Source organism: Oncorhynchus gorbuscha, unplaced genomic scaffold (genome assembly GCF_021184085.1).
Source record: "Oncorhynchus gorbuscha isolate QuinsamMale2020 ecotype Even-year unplaced genomic scaffold, OgorEven_v1.0 Un_scaffold_1756, whole genome shotgun sequence".
Classification (NCBI taxonomy): Eukaryota; Metazoa; Chordata; class Actinopteri; order Salmoniformes; family Salmonidae; genus Oncorhynchus; species Oncorhynchus gorbuscha.
The window spans coordinates 10,218-32,085 of NW_025746444.1; the positions used below are offsets into that span (position 1 = coordinate 10,218).

At 46.6% G+C, this 21,868-nt stretch overlaps 1 protein-coding gene and 1 pseudogene across 1 annotated transcript; both read right to left on the bottom strand.

Moving 5' to 3' along the window:
* Nucleotides 1-551: 551 nt before the first annotated feature.
* LOC124024169 lies at nucleotides 552-11,396 on the bottom strand (annotated as a pseudogene).
* Nucleotides 11,397-12,713: 1,317 nt separating this feature from the next.
* On the bottom strand, nucleotides 12,714-18,681 carry LOC124024168 (actin, cytoplasmic 1-like). The gene is made up of 6 exons (XM_046338157.1): nucleotides 18,533-18,681; nucleotides 17,265-17,389; nucleotides 16,732-16,971; nucleotides 13,845-14,283; nucleotides 13,550-13,731; nucleotides 12,714-13,439 (listed from the first exon to the last, which is right to left on the bottom strand). The coding sequence occupies exons 2-6, from the start codon at nucleotides 17,385-17,387 to the stop codon at nucleotides 13,296-13,298; spliced, it is 1,128 nt and encodes a 375-aa protein (XP_046194113.1). The 5' UTR covers nucleotides 17,388-17,389; nucleotides 18,533-18,681; the 3' UTR covers nucleotides 12,714-13,295.
* Between the last annotated feature and the right edge of the window lie 3,187 nt (nucleotides 18,682-21,868).

Genomic DNA, 21,868 nt, shown 5'->3' on the forward strand with positions numbered 1-21,868 from the left:
GTAGTCTCACCGTAGCTGTGTGAGCTGGGTGCAGTTCCTCAGTGTGTATGTAGTCTCACCGTAGCTGTGTGAGCTGGGTGCAGTTCCTCAGTGTGTATGTAGTCTCACCGTAGCTGTGTGAGCTGGGTGCAGTTCCTCAGTGTGTGTATGTAGTCTCACCGTAGCTGTGTGAGCTGGGTGCAGTTCCTCAGTGTGTATGTAGTCTCACCGTAGCTGTGTGAGCTGGGTGCAGTTCCTCAGTGTGTATGTAGTCTCACCGTAGCTGTGTGAGCTGGGTGCAGTTCCTCAGTGTGTATGTAGTCTCACCGTAGCTGTGTGAGCTGGGTGCAGTTCCTCAGTGTGTGTATGTAGTCTCACCGTAGCTGTGTGAGCTGGGTGCAGTTCCTCAGTGTGTATGTAGTCTCACCGTAGCTGTGTGAGCTGGGTGCAGTTGTAGTCTCAGTGTGTGTGAGCTGGGTAGTTCCTCTCACCGTAGCTGTGTGAGCTGGGTGCAGTTCCTCAGTGTGTATGTAGTCTCACCGTAGCTGTGTGAGCTGGGTGCAGTTCCTCAGTGTGTATGTAGTCTCACCGTAGCTGTGTGAGCTGGGTGCAGTTCCTCAGTGTGTGTATAGTCTCACCGTAGCTGTGTGAGCTGGGTGCAGTTCCTCAGTGTGTCCAGCAGGGCGGCGCTGTAGTTCCAGGTCTTTAAGGACCCCAGGTTGGCCAGAGATAATGCCTGAAGGTCCCGGCAGTGCTCAGCCACCTGTACCAGCCCAGTCCCCTTCAGGACCCCCGGCAGCCCCGCCAGCGTCAGCCTCCGCAGCCCCCGGAACCCCCGGAGAGCCGCGACGTGCGCGTCCCCCACCCCGCGAGCGTTCACACACGTCCTCTGATCCACACACACCCTGGCACAGGGCTCAAGACGCGGCAGGGCGGAGATGAAGCCCGGTCCTGTTATCTCCAGAACCTCCAGACGGGGGCAGCCGGCCAGCAGGGTACCCAGCCCAGAGGTGCCCTCCCTGGGGAGAGAGTCCCCGGAGCCTGGCCTGTAGGTCTGGAGCCCCACGCGGGACGGCTTCCTCAGTCCCAGCAGCAGAGAGGAGGGGGAGGGGGACGGGGACGGTGTGTGTGAACCGTCCGACAGGGCGCACGCGGGCAGCGCCAGAGACCGCATGTGTGTGTGAGTTTGGACAGGCTGGTACACAGGTGTGTGTTGGCCTCCAGCCCAGGTGTGTGTGCGTTGTCATGGTGATAGTGTGTGTGTAACAGGTTGAGGTGTGACAGATTGGGACAGCAAATAACCAGCCGGCTCATCGCCTCGGCAACAAGCTCCTCCTCTCCCCGCGCTCTACTGCACTCTGGATAATTGGAGGTGTGGCCTATACCACTAAGATTCAGGCTGACCAATCGCGTCGAGTCTCTCACTCCAGTGCCAGTCAGCGATTGGATGACAGTTTGTCGTAACGTGGGGCAACGGGAGAAGTTCAGGTGCTTGGGAGCGTTGCTAAGAAGGACCCGTCCTAGCGACGTGGCATCCAACCAGGAGCGAGGCAACTGCAGGGCTTCCAGGTCGCCATGCTGAACGAGGCTATGGGCCAATGAGGACGCAGCAGGCCAGTGGGCGGGGTTCGGACCAGGAACTGAAACCAGGAAGGAGCGGAGACGCTCCGGAACACGAACACTGAACACAGCGAGGTAGAGGAGGAGTAGAGTCTGGTTCACCTACACACACACACACACACACACACATTATAAACACTGAACACAGCGAGGTAGAGGAGGAGTAGAGTCTGGTTCACCTACACACACACACACACACACACACACACACACACACACACACACACACACACACACACACACACACACACACACACACACACACACACACACACACACACACACACACACACACACACACACATTATAAACACTGAACACAGCGAGGTAGAGGAGGAGTAGAGTCTGGTTCACCTACACACACACACACACACACACACACACACACACACACACACCACACACACACACACACACATTATAAACACTGAACACAGCGAGGTAGAGGAGGAGTAGAGTCTGGTTCACCTACACACACACACACACACACACACACACACACACACACACACACACACACACACACACACACACACACACACACACACACACACACACACATCGGACACATTATAAACACTGAACACAGCGAGGTAGAGGAGGAGTAGAGTCTGGTTCACCTACACATTATAAACACTGAACACAGCGAGGTAGAGGAGGAGTAGAGTCTGGTTCACCTACACACACACACACACACATTATAAACACTGAACACAGCGAGGTAGAGGAGGAGTAGAGTCTGGTTCACCACACACACACACACACACACACACACACACACACACACACACACACACACACACACACACACACACACACACACACACACACACACACACACACACACACACACACACACACACACACACACATTATAAACACACACACACACATTATAAACACTGAACACAGCGAGGTAGAGGAGGAGTAGAGTCTGGTTCACCTACACACACACACACACACACACACACACACACACACACACACACACACACACACATTATAAACACACACACACACACATTATAAACACACACACATTATAAACACTGAACACAGCGAGGTAGAGGAGGAGTAGAGTCTGGTTCACCTACACACACACACACACACACACATTATAAACACTGAACACAGCGAGGTAGAGGAGGAGTAGAGTCTGGTTCACCCACACCCACACACACATTATAAACACACACACACACACACATTATAAACACACACACACACACATTATAAACACACACACATTATAAACACACACACACACACACACATTATAAACACACACACACATTATAAACACACACACACAGACACACATTATAAACACACTATAAACACACACACACATTATAAACACACACACACATTATAAACACACACACACATACATTATAAACACACACATTATAAACACACTATAAACACACACACATTATAAACACACTATAAACACACACACACATTATAAACACACACACACATTATAAACACACACACACACACATTATAAAACACACACACACACACACACATTATAAACACACACACACACACATTATAAACACACACACACACACATTATAAACACACACACATTATAAAACACACACACACACACATTATAAACACACACACACACACATTATAAACACACTATAAACACACAGACAGAAATTATAAAACACACACACACACACACACACACACACACACACACACACACACACACACACACACACACACACACACACACACACACACACACACACACATTATAAACACACACACACATTATAAACACACACACACACACACATTATAAACACACACACACACACACACACACACACACACACACACACACACACACATTATAAAACACACACACACACATTATAAACACACACACACACACACATTATAAACACACACACACACACACACACATTATAAACACACACACACACACATTATAAACACACACACATTATAAACACACACACATTATAAATACACACACACATTATAAATACACACACACATTATTAAACACACATACACACACATTATAACACACACACATTATAAACACACACACATTATAAACACACACACACACACATTATAAACACACACACACACACATTATAAACACACACACACACACACATTATAAACACACACACACACATTATTAAACACACACACACATTATTAAACACACACATTATAAACACACACACATTATTAAACACACACATTATAAACACACACACATTATTAAACACACACACACACTATAAACACACACACATTATAAACACACACACACACACATTATAAACACACACACACACATTATTAAACACACACACATTATAAACACACACACATACACATTATAAACACACACACATTATTATACACACACACACACTATAAACACACACACATTATAAACACACACACACACACATTATAAACACACACACACATTATTAAACACACACACATTATAAACACACACACACACACATTATAAACACACACACATTATAAACACACACACACACATTATTAAACACACACACACACTATAAACACACACACATTATAAACACACACACATTATAAACACACACACACACATTATTAAACACACACACACATTATTAAACACACACACATTATAAACACACACACATTATAAACACACACACACACACATTATAAATACACACACACATTATAAACACACACACACATTATAAACACACACACACTATAAACACACACACACTATAAACACACACACACTATAAACACACACACACATTATAAACATATGCACACATGACTGTAAGTCGCTTTGGATAAAAGCGTCTGCTAAATGGCATATATTATTATTATTATAATAAACACACACACATTATAAACACACACACATTATAAACACACACACACACACATTATAAACACACACACACATTATAAACACACACACATTATAAACACACACACACACTATAAACACACACACACACACTATAAACACACACACACACACACACACACACACACACACACACACACACACACACACACACACACACACACACACACACACACACACACACACACACACACACACACACACACACACACACATTATAAACACACACACACACACATTATAAACACTGAACACAGCGAGGTAGAGGAGGAGTAGAGTCTGGTTCACCTACACCTACACCTACACACACACACCTACACACACACACACACACACACACACACACACACACACACACACACACACACACACACACACACACACACACACACACACACACACACACACACACACACATTATAAACACACACACACACACATTATAAACACACACACATTATAAACACTGAACACAGCGAGGTAGAGGAGGAGTAGAGTCTGGTTCACCTACACACACACACACACACACACATAAACACTGAACACAGCGAGGTAGAGGAGGAGTAGAGTCTGGTTCACCCACACCCACACACACATTATAAACACACACACACACACATTATAAACACACACACACACACATTATAAACACACACACATTATAAACACACACACACACACATTATAAACACACACACACATTATAAACACACACACACAGACACACATTATAAACACACTATAAACACACACACACATTATAAACACACACACACATTATAAACACACACACACACACATTATAAACACACACATTATAAACACACACACACACATTATAAACACACACACACACACATTATAAACACACACACTATAAACACACACACACATTATAAACACACTATAAACACACACACACATTATAAACACACACACACACACATTATAAACACACACACACACACATTATAAACACACACACACACACATTATAAACACACACACACACACATTATAAACACACACACACACACATTATAAACACACACACATTATAAACACACACACATTATAAACACACACACATTATAAACACACACACACACACATTATAAACACACACACACACACATTATAAACACACTATAAACACACAGACAGAAATTATAAACACACACACACACACACACACACACACACACACACACACACACACACACACACACACACATTATAAACACACACACACACACACATTATAAACACACACACACACACACATTATAAACACACACACACACACACACACACACACACACACACACACACACACACACACACACACACACACACACACACACACACACACACACACACACACACACACACACACACACATTATAAACACACACACACACACACATTATAAACACACACACACACACACATTATAAACACACACACACACACATTATAAACACACACACATTATAAACACACACACATTATAAATACACACACACATTATTAAACACACATACACACACATTATAAACACACACACATTATAAACACACACACATTTAAAACACACACACACACACATTATAAACACACACACACACACACATTATAAACACACACACACATTATTAAACACACACACACATTATTAAACACACACATTATTAAACACACACATTATAAACACACACATTATAAACACACACATTATAAACACACACACATTATTAAACACACACACACACTATAAACACACACACATTATAAACACACACACACACACATTATTAAACACACACACATTATAAACACACACACATACACATTATAAACACACACACATTATTATACACACACACACACTATAAACACACACACATTATAAACACACACACACACACATTATAAACACACACACATTATTAAACACACACACATTATAAACACACACACACACACATTATAAACACACACACATTATAAACACACACACACACATTATTAAACACACACACACACTATAAACACACACACATTATAAACACACACACACACACATTATAAACACACACACACACATTATTAAACACACACACACATATTATAAATACACACACACATTATAAACACACACACACTATAAACACACACACACTATAAACACACACACACATTATAAACATATGCACACATGACTGTAAGTCGCTTTGGATAAAAGCGTCTGCTAAATGGCATATATTATTATTATTATAAACACACACACATTATAAACACACACACACACACACTATAAACACACACACACACTATAAACACACACACACACTATAAAACACACACACACACACACACACACACACACACACACACACACACACACACACACACACACACACACACACACACACACACACACACACACACACACACACACACACATTATAAACACACACACATTATAAACACCTTACCTCTCCAGGTGCCAGACAGGCAGTAAACTCCTCCAGCTGTTGGTAGTGAGGAACACTGCTCTGACCCATCATCAACTGGCAACACACACTGGTACCCTCCCTACACACACACACACATTATAAACACATTATAAACATACACACACACATTATAAACACACACACACACTATAAACACACAGTGAAACCAGAGAGGTATCACCACCTGGTGACATCAAGTATGTCCAGCTGCAGCTGCAGACTGAAGAGGCTGGAGCAGCAGGGAACGACCCCGTAACTCGGCGTTAGGACCGTCTGTCTCAGCTCCGACAGCCGAGACAGCGAATCACGGGCCTCCCCACTCAGCTGGGCGGAATCGAAGCCAGGCGATACGTCAAAAGCGAGAGATCGGAGGAGGGGGAGGGATGAGAGGAGGCGGGACAGACGCAGGGAGGTGACGCGACAACCTGATAGGTCCAGACGCACCAGGGAGCGACAGCGAATCAGGCGGTCGATGGTAGAACCCGACAGCCAATAGCAGCCGCTAAGGCTGAGGGACTGCACGTGATTGGATAGATGCTTCAGCACCTGGCGAATAGCGCCGTCATCAGCCTGAAGAGGGAAGTCAGAGAATTAAGATAAAATAATTTGTTGCAGTGTGTGTGTGTGTGTGTGTTTATAATGTGTGTGTGTGTGTGTTTATAATGTGTGTGTGTGTGTGTGTGAGTGTGTGTGTGTGTGTGTGTTTATAATGTGTGTGTGTGTATGTATGTGTGTGTGTATGTATGTATGAGTGTGTGTGCGTGTGTGTGTGTTTATAATGTGTGTGTGTGTGTGTATGAGTGTGTGTGTGAGTGTGTGTATGTGTGTGTGTGTTTATAATGTGTGTGTGTGTGTGTGTGTGTGTGTATGAGTGTGTGTGCGCATGTGTGTTTATAATGTGTGTGTATGTGTATGTGCGCGCGTGTATGTGCGCGCGTGTGTGTGTGTGTGTGTGTGTGTGTGTGTGTGTGTGTGTGTGTGTGTGTGTGTGTGTGTGTGTGTGTGTGTGTGTGTGTGTGTGTGTGTGTGTGTGTGTGTGTGTGTGTGTGTGTGTGTGTTACCGTGTATTCTTCAGACAGTGTGACCGTGGTCAGCAGTGTCTTGTCATAGCAGAGCGTGTGTAGTTTGCGGCAGGTCCGGGAAACGTTATTCACGAGGTCAGAGGTCGAGACATAGCGCAGGATACTTAACAAGATCTCATCGGAGAAGTCCGACATCCCGATCGACCCCGACACCACCCCTATCCCATCCTCTACACACACAGCCTGGGGAAGAAAAAAGAAGGAGAGAGAGAGACAGAATGAGAGAGACAGAGACAGAGAGACAGAATGAGAGAGAGAGAGAGAGAGAGAGAGAGACAGAGAGAGACAGAGAGAGACAGAGAGAGAGAGAGAGAGAGAGAGACAGAGACAGAGAGAGAGAGACAGAGAGAGACAGAGAGAGACAGAGAGAGACAGAATGAGAGAGAGAGAGAGAGAGAGAGAGAGAGATGAGGGAGAGAGTGGAGGGAGAGAGAGACAGACAGAATGAGAGAGAGAGAGACAGAGAGAGACAGAGAGACAGAATGAGAAACAGAGAGAGAGAGAGAGAGATGAGGGAGAGAGTGGAGGGAGAGAGAGACAGAGAGAGAGAGACAGACAGAATGAGAGAGAGAGAGACAGAGAGAGACAGAGAGACAGAATGAGAAACAGAGAGAGAGAGAGAGAGATGAGGGAGAGAGTGGAGGGAGAGAGAGACAGACAGAATGAGAGACAGAATTACAGTTCTACCTAGTATTCACTGACAGACTTGATGAGCTGTTTTGACTGGTTTCCTCTACCCTCTGAGGACATGTAGAATTTAAATCACTGATAGGAGTTCCCTCTACCCTCTGAGGACATGTAGAATTTAAATCACTGATAGGAGTTCCCTCTACCCTCTGAGGACATGTAGAATTTAAATCACTGATAGGAGTTCCCTCTACCCTCTGAGCACAAGTCTAGCTAGCCCGTGGTGTGACAGTTGGCTAGCTACTAGTCTTGATTAAATCAGGCTGTTATTCACAAGTCTAGCTAGCCCGTGGTGTGACAGTTGGCTAGCTACTAGTCTTGATTAAATCAGGCTGTTATACACAAGTCTAGCTAGCCCGTGGTGTGACAGTTGGCTAGCTACTAGTCTTGATTAAATCAGGCTGTTATACAAAAGTCTAGCTAGCCCGTGGTGTGACAGTTGGCTAGCTACTAGTCTTGATTAAATCAGGCTGTTATACACAAGTCTAGCTAGCCCGTGGTGTGACAGTTGGCTAGCTACTAGTCTTGATTAAATCAGGCTGTAGTACACAAGTCTAGCTAGCCCGTGGTGTGGCAGTTGGCTAGCTACTAGTCTTGATTAAATTGGCTAGCTATACTAGTCTTGATTAAATCAGGCTGTTATTCACAAGTCTAGCTAGCCCGTGGTGTGACAGTTGGCTAGCTACTAGTCTTGATTAAATCAGGCTGTAGTACACAAGTCATTGGTACATACAGCCTGACACTAATGCAATGTCATGTAAATGTTCCTTTCAAGCGAAGAGAATGATGAATAAAAATAAATGTAAAAAATCCTCTACAGGTTGTCTTTGTGGTTGTCCTTCAGCGGCTCGAAAGTTTTCACAAAATATCCACAGGAAAGCTTTGTGAACCCAACTTTTAGTTATTGTTATTATTGTTGTACTTTTTTTAGAGCCAAAAGGTAGAGAGCGTCTATAGAAAGTCTACACTTATATATAAAAATGGTGGCGGCAGCATCATGTTATGGGTATGCTTGTCACCTGGGAAGTTTGTCAGGAACAAAAGAAATGAACAAAGCCCAGGTAAAAAAAAAAGCAAAACCCACTTCAGTCTTCTGAAAATCGAAACAATGTTGTTTTTTTTATTCTGCAAGAACGGCTTTCCAAAACATGTTGAGTGTTCCTGAGTTAGTCTCAGTCCTGACAAATTTGCTCAATTTTTATTTTTTATTATTTTACAACTGAGACAAGGTTTGAATTTCGCTGAATTGGAACCCTGAATATAAGCCAGGCCTAGTCGCTCAACATCAGTGCCTGACCTCACTAATGCTCGAGGCTGAATGGAAGCAAGTCCCCACAGCAATGTTCCAACATCTAGTGGAAAGCCTTCCCAGAAGAGTGGAGGTTGTTATAGCAGTAATGTTCCTACATCTAGTGGAAAGCCTTCACAGAAGAGTGGAGGCTGTTATAGCAGCAATGTTCCAACATCTAGTGGAAAGCCTTCCCAGAAGAGTGGAGGCTGTTATAGCAGCAATGTTCCTACATCTAGTGGAAAGCCTTCCCAGAAGAGTGGAGGCTGTTATAGCAGCAATGTTCCTACATCTAGTGGAAAGCCTTCCCAGAAGAGTGGAGGCTGTTATAGCAGCAATGTTCCTACATCTAGTGGAAAGCCTTCCCAGAAGAGAGGAGGCTGTTATAGCAGCAATGTTCCTACATCTAGTGGAAAGCCTTCCCAGAAGAGAGGAGGCTGTTATAGCAGCAATGTTCCTACATCTAGTGGAAAGCCTTCCCAGAAGAGTGGAGGCTGTTATAGCAGTAATGTTCCTACATCTAGTGGAAAGCCTTCCCAGAAGAGTGGAGGTTGTTATAGCAGCAAAGGGGGGACCAACTCCATATTAATGACTTCCCAGAAGAGAGGAGGCTGTTATAGCAGCAAAGGGGAGACCAACTCCATATTAAAGCCTTCCCAGAAGAGAGGAGGCTGTTATAGCAGCAAAGGGAGACCAACTCCATATTAATGACTTCCCAGAAGAGAGGAGGCTGTTATAGCAGCAAAGGGAGACCAACTCCATATTAAAGCCTTCCCAGGAGAGAGGAGGCTGTTATAGCAGCAAAGGGAGACCAACTCCATATTAATGCCCAACAACGAGCAGGTGTCCACATACTTTTAGTCATGTAATATGCCTACCAGATCAGATCTCTATTAATTAAGGAACATTTTAACGTGTCGTTTCAGACTGTAACTAACTTATAGATTAAACATGAATTGCGTATTACCAGCCTGATTAAGCCGAATAGCCAGTTACCGGCTATCAAAAGCAAACATATAGCTTAGATAGCTAACAAGCTAACACTAGACAGCTAACAGTAAACTAGTTAGTTTTTAATAACGTTACGCTGGTTTATTCTAACCAACCTGTACAATTTGATTGTCCATATCTTCATCCAATACTCTTCCGTTAACAGACGAAGTCATCGTTGTGTGTGTGTGTTTTTAATCAGTGCATGTTCTCTACCAGCAGAGAACTAGCTTCATGTGACAGGAACGACCGGAAGTAAAACGCTGCGTTTCACCGGAACATTGAGGACGGAACATTTTCCGGAAGTCACAGCAACAAAGTCTTCCCCAGAGGGGTTGTCTTCCCTATAAAAAAAACGAATGTAATTTCACTCCAAAATGGTTAATACTAGTTAATAAAATAAATAAACTTAAATTCTCCTTTGTTCATGTTTTCATTATGGTAAACAAGTTCCTACTTAAGAGGAAAGATTATATATTGCCTGTCTTGCTCATTAGAGATGAGAATCTATTACATCTGTGAATCTATTATGTAGCCATTATGGGGTCTGTGACAGAATGGGGATCGCCAGTGACGCAGTTTCAACTGTTCTGCCTTATTATTCGACCATGCTGGGCCACCCCACATGTGCTCTCTCTAATTCTCTCGGAGGACCTGAGCCCTAGGACCATGCTGGTCATTTATGAACATTTGAACATCTTGGCCATGTTCTGTTATAATCTCCACCCGGCACAGCCAGAAGAGGACTGGCCACCACACACAAGCCTGGTTCCTCTAGGTTTCTTCCTAGGTTTTGGCCTTTCTAGAGAGTTTTTCCTAGCCACCCGTTTGGGGTTTTAGGCTGGGTTTCTGTACAGCACTTTGAGATATCAGCTGATGTACTTGCCTGTTTTGAGCCCCACATGTGGGTTTTCTGGGGGGGGGGGGGGATTGCCTGTTTTGAGGCCCACATGTATCACAAAAATCAACAAGGAGTGATTTGGAAGGAATCAGTAGCTAACTGCAAGCATTAGCCTGCTATTCCATCATTAGCCTGCTAGTCAAGTCTAAGAATAAGGGTCTCTTTCCCCATTATAAAATGCTGGGCCAATTGTGCACCACCCTATGGGACTCCCAATCTTGGTCTGATGTGATGCAGTCTGGATGATTTGAAGCCACTTTCAAAACTGCTAACTTTAAACTGCAAAATCTGACTTGAGTTCAAGACAAATGGGAAAACACTGGAATCTTTCTTCCAAAAAGGTCTCGTCTGCTGCAGAAATGTAATATGCAGGGAGATCTGTATACTGTAGCTAAGTAATACTAAGTGTGTTGTGTAGGAAGCGGTTAGTAGACCATGTGCCTCACCCTAATAATTTGGCCTACTGTTCTGACTTTCTTTACTTGACTATATATAACCCGTTTGTGAGAAGTGTAATATTGTAAGAGCCTTCATTTCTCCTACGGTTCTGACTTGGTGTACAGGGAGAACACTAAGAACAGCCCATGTTCTGAATTCTGTCGCTGAACTTCACAGTTCAGGAAGGCAGAAGGACCGGTACCCAGTACAACCGGATCAACACCATGAAGGAAGGCAGAAGAGAACACAACCATTTCAATAGACATGTGCACTTTATTAGTTGTGTCGGTCCACAACAGGAGCCCCCTGCCCCACCCTACACAAGCCCCAGAGAGAGGAACACCTCTCAGAATGGTCAAACATCTTTTTTGCATAACAAACTGGACCATGTATCTATAAGACTGAAAATACAAAAACAATATTGTTTTTATATCAATTAAATCATTTACATTAAGCTTTTCCCCCCTCCACACAAAGCCCCAAATACAGCCCTATCCCCTAGGTGATGCACTAGATCCTATGGGCCCTGGTCACTAGCGCACTAGGTAGGGGATAGGGGCTGGACAGCAACACCTCCATAGAGGTCAATAAGGTGGTGGAACATCAACATTAAGACTAACTAAACAGGACACATGGAGAGTCATGACCGTCAGACAACGACGACATCACATCCTGTCCATCCAGCCAAAACAGGGAGGGCTCTCAGACAGACCGACAGCAGGAGAAGACAACGCCAGTGTGGAGAGAGGGATGAGATCTGACAGGCAACACCGACTCAAGAGTCTTCATTGGAATGGGAAGGAGGAGAGAGAGTCTGTACGGGCCGCGGGTCGTTTTAGAAGCATTTACGGTGGACGATGGAGGGACCGGACTCGTCGTACTCCTGCTTGCTGATCCACATCTGCTGGAAGGTGGAGAGAGAAGCCAAGATGGAGCCTCCGATCCAGACGGAGTATTTCCGCTCTGGAGGGGCGATGATCTGGAGAGGAGAGACAGAGGGAAAACATTAGCATGAGTACAGAACTTCACACTGTAGTTCTAGAGCACCAGGTAACTACAGGAGGACGGTTCAGAGGTTTATTTAGTCACCTTGATCTTCATGGTGGAAGGGGCCAGAGAGGTGATCTCCTTCTGCATCCTGTCAGCGATGCCGGGGTACATGGTGGTTCCTCCGGACAGCACCGTGTTGGCGTACAGGTCCTTACGGATGTCCACGTCACACTTCATGATGGAGTTGAAGGTGGTCTCGTGGATACCGCAAGACTCCATACCTGGAGAGAGAGAAGAGACAAAATGGCCGTCACTACGGTGCAATCGCAACACACGATGGCTGCCAGATGGACACTCGATCAGCTGATCCAGAGAGGTTAGTTAAGAGACTCACCGAGGAAGGAGGGCTGGAAGAGGGCCTCCGGGCAGCGGAACCTCTCGTTGCCGATGGTGATGACCTGGCCGTCAGGCAGCTCGTAGCTCTTCTCCAGGGAGGAAGAGGAGGCAGCGGTGCCCATCTCCTGCTCAAAGTCCAGCGCCACGTAGCACAGCTTCTCCTTGATGTCTCGTACGATTTCCCTCTCGGCCGTGGTGGTGAAGCTGTAGCCGCGCTCCGTCAGGATCTTCATCAGGTAGTCCGTGAGGTCGCGGCCGGCCAGATCCAGACGCAGGATGGCGTGGGGCAGAGCGTAGCCCTCGTAGATGGGTACTGTGTGGGTCACGCCGTCACCGGAGTCCATGACGATACCGGTGGTACGGCCGGAGGCGTACAGGGACAACACGGCCTGGATGGCCACGTACATGGCAGGGGTATTGAAGGTCTCAAACATGATCTGGAGACGAGAGAGGAGAGGTATGAGTCACGGTGCCGAAGGACTACAGTAGAGACAGGAGTCACAGCACCCTATAGAACATGCTGTCCAGTAGAGACAGGAGTCACAGCACCCTGTACAACATGCTGTCCAGTAGAGACAGGAGTCACAGCACCCTGTACAACATGCTGTCCAGTAGAGACAGGAGTCACAGCACCCTGTACAACATGCTGTCCAGTAGAGACAGGAGTCACAGCACCCTGTACAACATGCTGTCCAGTGAGTCAGAGGGAAACGGTCATTAGTGAAGAAACACAGCAGCCATTTCTACATGACGTAACGTCAATATAAACCACTAGAGTAGCTCATTCAGAGCACGGCCCTACAGGCCAGTCGGCCCTAGAGGTTAATCTAGTCAGTCAGCAGGGTGCAGAGGCAGAACAGACCGACAGGAGACCTGGAGCTTCCAGAGGGATGACAGATCAGCTGTAAGGACAGAGGGCCTGGAGGAGAGGAGAGCAGAGCAGAAGTGAACAGTGGAGGAGGAGAGTGAGGAGGAGGAGAGGCGGGAGGAGGAGGGGCGGGAGGAGAGGCGGGAGGAGGAGGGGCGGGAGGAGAGGCGGGAGGAGGGGCGGGAGGAGAGGCGGGAGGAGGGGCGGGTGGAGGGGCAGAAGAACAGTGGAGGAGGGGCAGAAGAACAGTGGAGGAGGAGCAGAAGAACAGTGAAGGAGGAGCAGAAGAACAGTGAAGGAGGAGCAGAAGAACAGTGAAGGAGGGGCAGAAGAACAGTGAAGGAGGGGCAGAAGAACAGTGAAGGAGGGGCAGAAGAACAGTGAAGGAGGGGCAGAAGAACAGTGAAGGAGGGGCAGAAGAACAGTGAAGGAGGGGCAGAAGAACAGTGGAGGGGCAGAAGAACAGTGGAGGGGCAGAAGAACAGTGGAGGAGCAGAAGAACAGTGGAGGAGGAGGGGCAGAAGAACAGTGGAGGAGGAGGGGCAGAAGAACAGTGGAGGAGGAGGGGCAGAAGAACAGTGGAGGAGGAGGGGCAGAAGAACAGTGGAGGAGGAGGGGCAGAAGAACAGTGGAGGAGGAGGGGCAGAAGAACAGTGGAGGAGGAGGGGCAGAAGAACAGTGGAGGAGGAGGGGCAGAAGAACAGTGGAGGAGGAGGGGCAGAAGAACAGTGGAGGAGGAGGGGCAGAAGAACAGTGGAGGAGGAGGGGCAGAAGAACAGTGGAGGAGGAGGGGCAGAAGAACAGTGGAGGAGGAGGGGCAGAAGAACAGTGGAGGAGGAGGAGCAGAAGAACAGTGAAGGAGGAGCAGAAGAACAGTGAAGGAGGAGGAGGGGCAGAAGAACAGTGAAGGAGGAGGAGGGGCAGAAGAACAGTGAAGGAGGAGGAGGGGCAGAAGAACAGTGAAGGAGGAGGAGGAGGGGCAGAAGAACAGTGAAGGAGGAGGAGGGGCAGAAGAACAGTGAAGGAGGAGGAGGGGCAGAAGAACAGTGAAGGAGGAGGAGGGGCAGAAGAACAGTGAAGGAGGAGGAGGGGCAGAAGAACAGTGAAGGAGGAGGAGGGGCAGAAGAACAGTGAAGGAGGAGGAGGGGCAGAAGAACAGTGAAGGAGGAGGAGGGGCAGAAGAACAGTGAAGGAGGAGGAGGGGCAGAAGAACAGTGAAGGAGGAGGAGGGGCAGAAGAACAGTGAAGGAGGAGGAGGGGCAGAAGAACAGTGAAGGAGGAGGAGGGGCAGAAGAACAGTGAAGGAGGAGGAGGGGCAGAAGAACAGTGAAGGAGGAGGAGGGGCAGAAGAACAGTGAAGGAGGAGGAGGGGCAGAAGAACAGTGAAGGAGGAGGAGGGGCAGAAGAACAGTGAAGGAGGAGGAGGGGCAGAAGAACAGTGAAGGAGGAGGAGGGGCAGAAGAACAGTGAAGGAGGAGGAGGGGCAGAAGAACAGTGAAGGAGGAGGAGGGGCAGAAGAACAGTGAAGGAGGAGGAGGGGCAGAAGAACAGTGAAGGAGGAGGAGGGGCAGAAGAACAGTGAAGGAGGAGGAGGGGCAGAAGAACAGTGAAGGAGGAGGAGGGGCAGAAGAACAGTGGAGGAGGAGGGGCAGAAGAACAGTGGAGGAGGAGGAGGGGCAGAAGAACAGTGGAGGAGGAGGAGGGGCAGAAGAACAGTGGAGGAGGAGGAGGGGCAGAAGAACAGTGGAGGAGGAGGAGGGGCAGAAGAACAGTGGAGGAGGAGGAGGGGCAGAAGAACAGTGGAGGAGGAGGAGGGGCAGAAGAACAGTGGAGGAGGAGGAGGGGCAGAAGAACAGTGGAGGAGGAGGAGGGGCAGAAGAACAGTGGAGGAGGAGGAGGGGCAGAAGAACAGTGGAGGAGGAGAGGGGCAGAAGAACAGTGGAGGAGGAGAGGGGCAGAAGAACAGTGGAGGAGGAGAGGGGCAGAAGTGAACAGTAAAGGAGGAGGAGGACATTACCTGGGTCATCTTCTCCCTGTTGGCTTTGGGGTTGAGGGGGGCCTCGGTGAGCAGGACGGGGTGTTCCTCTGGAGCCACTCTCAGCTCGTTATAGAAGGTGTGATGCCAGATCTTCTCCATGTCGTCCCAGTTGGTGACGATGCCGTGCTCGATGGGGTACTTCAGAGTCAGGATGCCCCTCTTGCTCTGAGCCTCGTCTCCCACGTAGCTGTCCTTCTGGCCCATGCCAACCATCACTCCCTGGAGACACACTCAGGTCAGTGACAATGTACTCCATGGAATGTTAAGGCTGATCTACAGTATTAATGATGTTGATTGGAACTGACCTCTTAAAGGTTCATGTTGCATAGCAACAGAACATTAAATGACACGTTATAATATTCTACAGGGAGCCATACAACTACACAATGCAGTCAGTGTAATGTTGACTAGAGACAGTCAAAATTGGTGACAAACATTAGTTCCAATAGCAATGTAACAGTTGTCACATTCAGTATAGCAGATAAAGTTGGTGTATTTCAGTTAAATATTACCTGATGTCTGGGGCGACCCACGATGGAGGGGAACACAGCCCGAGGAGCATCATCTCCTGCGAAACCGGCCTTGCACATACCGGAGCCGTTATCAACGACCAGGGCGGCGATTTCATCTTCCATTTCTGCACCGGGAAGAAAAAGACAGAAATGAGACTGACGTCTTTACCGGGGTGCGCCGCCTGCCTGTCACTATTGAGCCGGTGTACTATCGGTGAATGACCACTAGGTGGAGCTGAACAGACAGTCCAGACCATTCACTCACTCAGCGTTTTACAACCAGTCAATTTGCTTTATCGTAAAAATGCATGAACTAAATTGGCTTTTGAGGCTTAATTTAAGGTTCAGCATAAAGGTCAGTTGTGTAGTTAAGTTGTATAACTAGAGAGAGTAGAAATAGACGGAGTTGATGACAAGCACCCAGACAGCGCCTCTAGACAAAAGGCTGTGTGTTTTCGGCCGAGGCGTCACCATATAAGGCAATAGATGGAGCGTCCCCTGACATGTGTTAGTCTGACAGAGGCCACTCCCTGGTCCGGGATAAACAGCCAGACAACCCAGGTTAGGTCACATCTATCCTGAATATGGTGACACAAGGAGAAGCCACTCCCTGGTCCGGGATAAACAGCCAGACAACCCAGGTTAGGTCACATCTATCCTGAATATGGTGACACGGAGAGGTTTCCGTGCTTTCAAATCACATTAAATGCCCATATGTTTGAGGCTTGTAACTGGTGTGAAATGTTTCCTATTAAAAGACACATTGACCCCTGAAAAGCACTGACTCATCTGAGCCAAATAGTCATAAAAACCCCTCAACATCATCATTAACACATAGGAAGTCATTTACCTCACTTTTAATAACAGCCTGACTTTAATGCATGTGAACTTTAACAGATATCCTTGAAACATCTCAACAGGGCGAGTTTTAACCTCCATTATTGGGAAAATGGTCGAAATGTTTTGTACAACCGGTCAAAGATAAGACAGACCCTGGTTAACACACCCACTCAGATGTTGAGCTAGATAAAATCAAATATTTAAATGAATTAAAGATGCAAATCAAATATATATATATATAAAAAATTACATTTTAAAAATGACCAGAATAAAAAACACATTGTAAACTGACCGACGACAGCTAGCTAGGACCCAAGACAAACCGTACAAGTTAACTAAGATAACTAACTTTAACTAGTTGTCTACGTTGAAATGTAACAATTAAACATAAATAACATTTTTTTTAAACACAGTATTAAAGCTCTTACCTGTGTTTTAGTGGGGAAAAGATACCGGTGTTAATCAAGAGAAACTGTCTCTTACACTCCCTTCTTCCTGCAGCGGTGAGAAAACTGTAATGAGGAAGTGTTGCCAAGGCTCCGGGTTTTATATCCGCATACGTCACAACCCCCACCTCTCTGTCCATATAAGGCGAACTTTCTGCAGCGCGGCTCCTGATTGGTCGAGGGCGTATCCACTCGGAGTGAACGCATTGTGCCTCAACTGGGCCTCTCTGCGTTGACAGCACTTGGTTTCAAAGGAGGTGAAATAAAGTGTAGGCCCTTTATTAATTAATATAACGTTAATGAACTCCTATACACCGATATAACGTCCTAGATAACATAACAAGGTCATCGATTAGGATAGGTGTCATCGTATTCAACGATCGGCCTAATTGATGTATTATCAATAGTTTCTGTCATTGGCCACCGTGATTATGGTTAAAACTAGTTTATTTTATTTATTTTTATTTCACCTTTATTTTAACCAGGTAGGCAAGTTGAGAACGAGTTCTCATTTACAATTGCGACCTGGCAGTCGTTAAAGTTCGATAACTAACGTAGAGGGGGTTCTTCCTTTGAAATGGAAGTAGGTTTTGTATTGGATTTAACGTTACAGCTACAAGGTAACTGTGGTCAGGTCGTGATGCCGGGACAATGCAAGGTCCAGCTCACACGTGAGGAATGGTGTTGGTGTAATTTGAGTCAGTGTAAATCTTTGAGGTGTATATACTGACATTCCAGAGGCCCAGGGTCGTTAGGCCCGCTAGCCTGATAATTAGCTTAACCGGTGTTAAAAACAGAGCCCACAACCCCTACTAGACTGAGACAACACACAACCCCCACTGACTGAGACAACACACAACCCCTACTAGACTGGGACAACACACAACCCCTACTAGACTGAGACAACACACAACCCCTACTAGACTGGGACAACACACAACCCCTACTAGACTGAGACAACACACAACACACAACCCCTACTAGACTGAGACAACACACAACCCCCACTAGACTGAGACAACACACAACCCCCACTAGACTGGGACAACACACAACCCCTACTAGACTGAGACAACACACAACCCCCTACTAGACTGAGACAACACACAACCCCTACTAGACTGAGACAACACACAACCCCTACTAGACTGAGACAACACACAACCCCCACTAGACTGAGACAACACACAACCCCTACTAGACTGAGACAACACACAACCCCTACTAGACTGGGACAACACACAACCCCTACTAGACTGAGACAACACACAACACACAACCCCTACTAGACTGAGACAACACACAACCCCCACTAGACTGAGACAACACACAACCCCCACTAGACTGGGACAACACACAACCCCTACTAGACTGAGACAACACACAACCCCCTACTAGACTGAGACAACACACAACCCCCACTAGACTGAGACAACACACAACCCCTACTAGACTGAGACAACACACAACCCCCACTAGACTGAGACAACACACAACCCCTACTAGACTGAGACAACACACAACCCCTACTAGACTGAGACAACACACAACCCCTACTAGACTGAGACAACACACAACCCCTACTAGACTGAGACAACACACAACCCCTACTAGACTGAGACAACACACAACCCCTACTAGACTGAGACAACACACAACACCTACTAGACTGGGACAACACACAACCCCTACTAGACTGAAACAACACACAACCCCTACTAGACTGAGACAACACACAACCCCTACTAGACTGAGACAACACACAACCCCCACTAGACTGAGACAACACACAACCCCTACTAGACTGGGACAACACACAACCCCCACTAGACTGAGACAACACACAACCCCTACTAGACTGAGACAACACACAACCCCTACTAGACTGAGACAACACACAACCCCTACTAGACTGAGACAACACACAACCCCTACTAGACTGAGACAACACACAACCCCTACTAGACTGAGACAACACACAACACACAACCCCTACTAGACTGAGACAACACACAACCCCTACTAGACTGAGACAACATACAACACACAACCCCCACTAGACTGAGACAACACACAACCCCCACTAGACTGAGACAACACACAACCCCCACTAGACTGAGACAACACACAACCCCCACTAGACTGAGACAACACACAACACACAACCCCCACTAGACTGAGACAACACACAACCCCCACTAGACTGAGACAACACACAACCCCTACTAGACTGAGACAACAACCCCACTAGACACAACAACAACCCCACTAGACTGAGACAACACACACAACCCCACTAGACTGAGACAACACACAACAACCCCTACTAGACTGAGACAACACACAACCCCTACTAGACTGAGACAACACACAACCCCCTACTAGACTGAGACAACACACAACCCCTACTAGACTGAGACAACACACAACCCCTACTAGACTGAGACAACACACAACCCCTACTAGACTGAGACAACACACAACCCCTACTAGACTGAGACAACACACAACCCCTACTAGACTGAGACAACACACAACCCCCACTAGACTGAGACAACACACAACACACAACCCCCACTAGACTGAGACAACACACAACCCCTACTAGACTGAGACAACACACAACCCCTACTAGACTGAGACAACACACAACCCCTACTAGACTGAGACAACACACAACCCCCACTAGACTGAGACAACACACAACACACAACCCCCACTAGACTGAGACAACACACAACCCCTACTAGACTGAGACAACACACAACCCCTACTAGACTGAGACAACACACAACCCCTACTAGACTGAGACAACACACAACCCCTACTAGACTGAGACAACACACAACCCCTACTAGACTGAGACAACACACAACCCCTACTAGACTGAGACAACACACAACACACAAACCCCACTAGACTGAGACAACACATAACCCCTACTAGACTGAGACAACACACAACCCCACTAGACTGAGACAACACACAACCCCTACTAGACTGAGACAACACACAACCCCTACTAGACTGAGACAACACACAACCCCTACTAGACTGAGACAACACACAACCCCTACTAGACTGAGACAACACACAACCCCCTACTAGACTGAGACAACACACAACCCCTACTAGACTGAGACAACACACAACCCCTACTAGACTGAGACAACACACAACCCCTACTAGACTGAGACAACACACAACCCCTACTAGACTGAGACAACACACAACCCCTACTAGACTGAGACAACACACAACCCCCACTAGACTGAGACAACACACAACCCCCACTAGACTGAGACAACACACAACCCC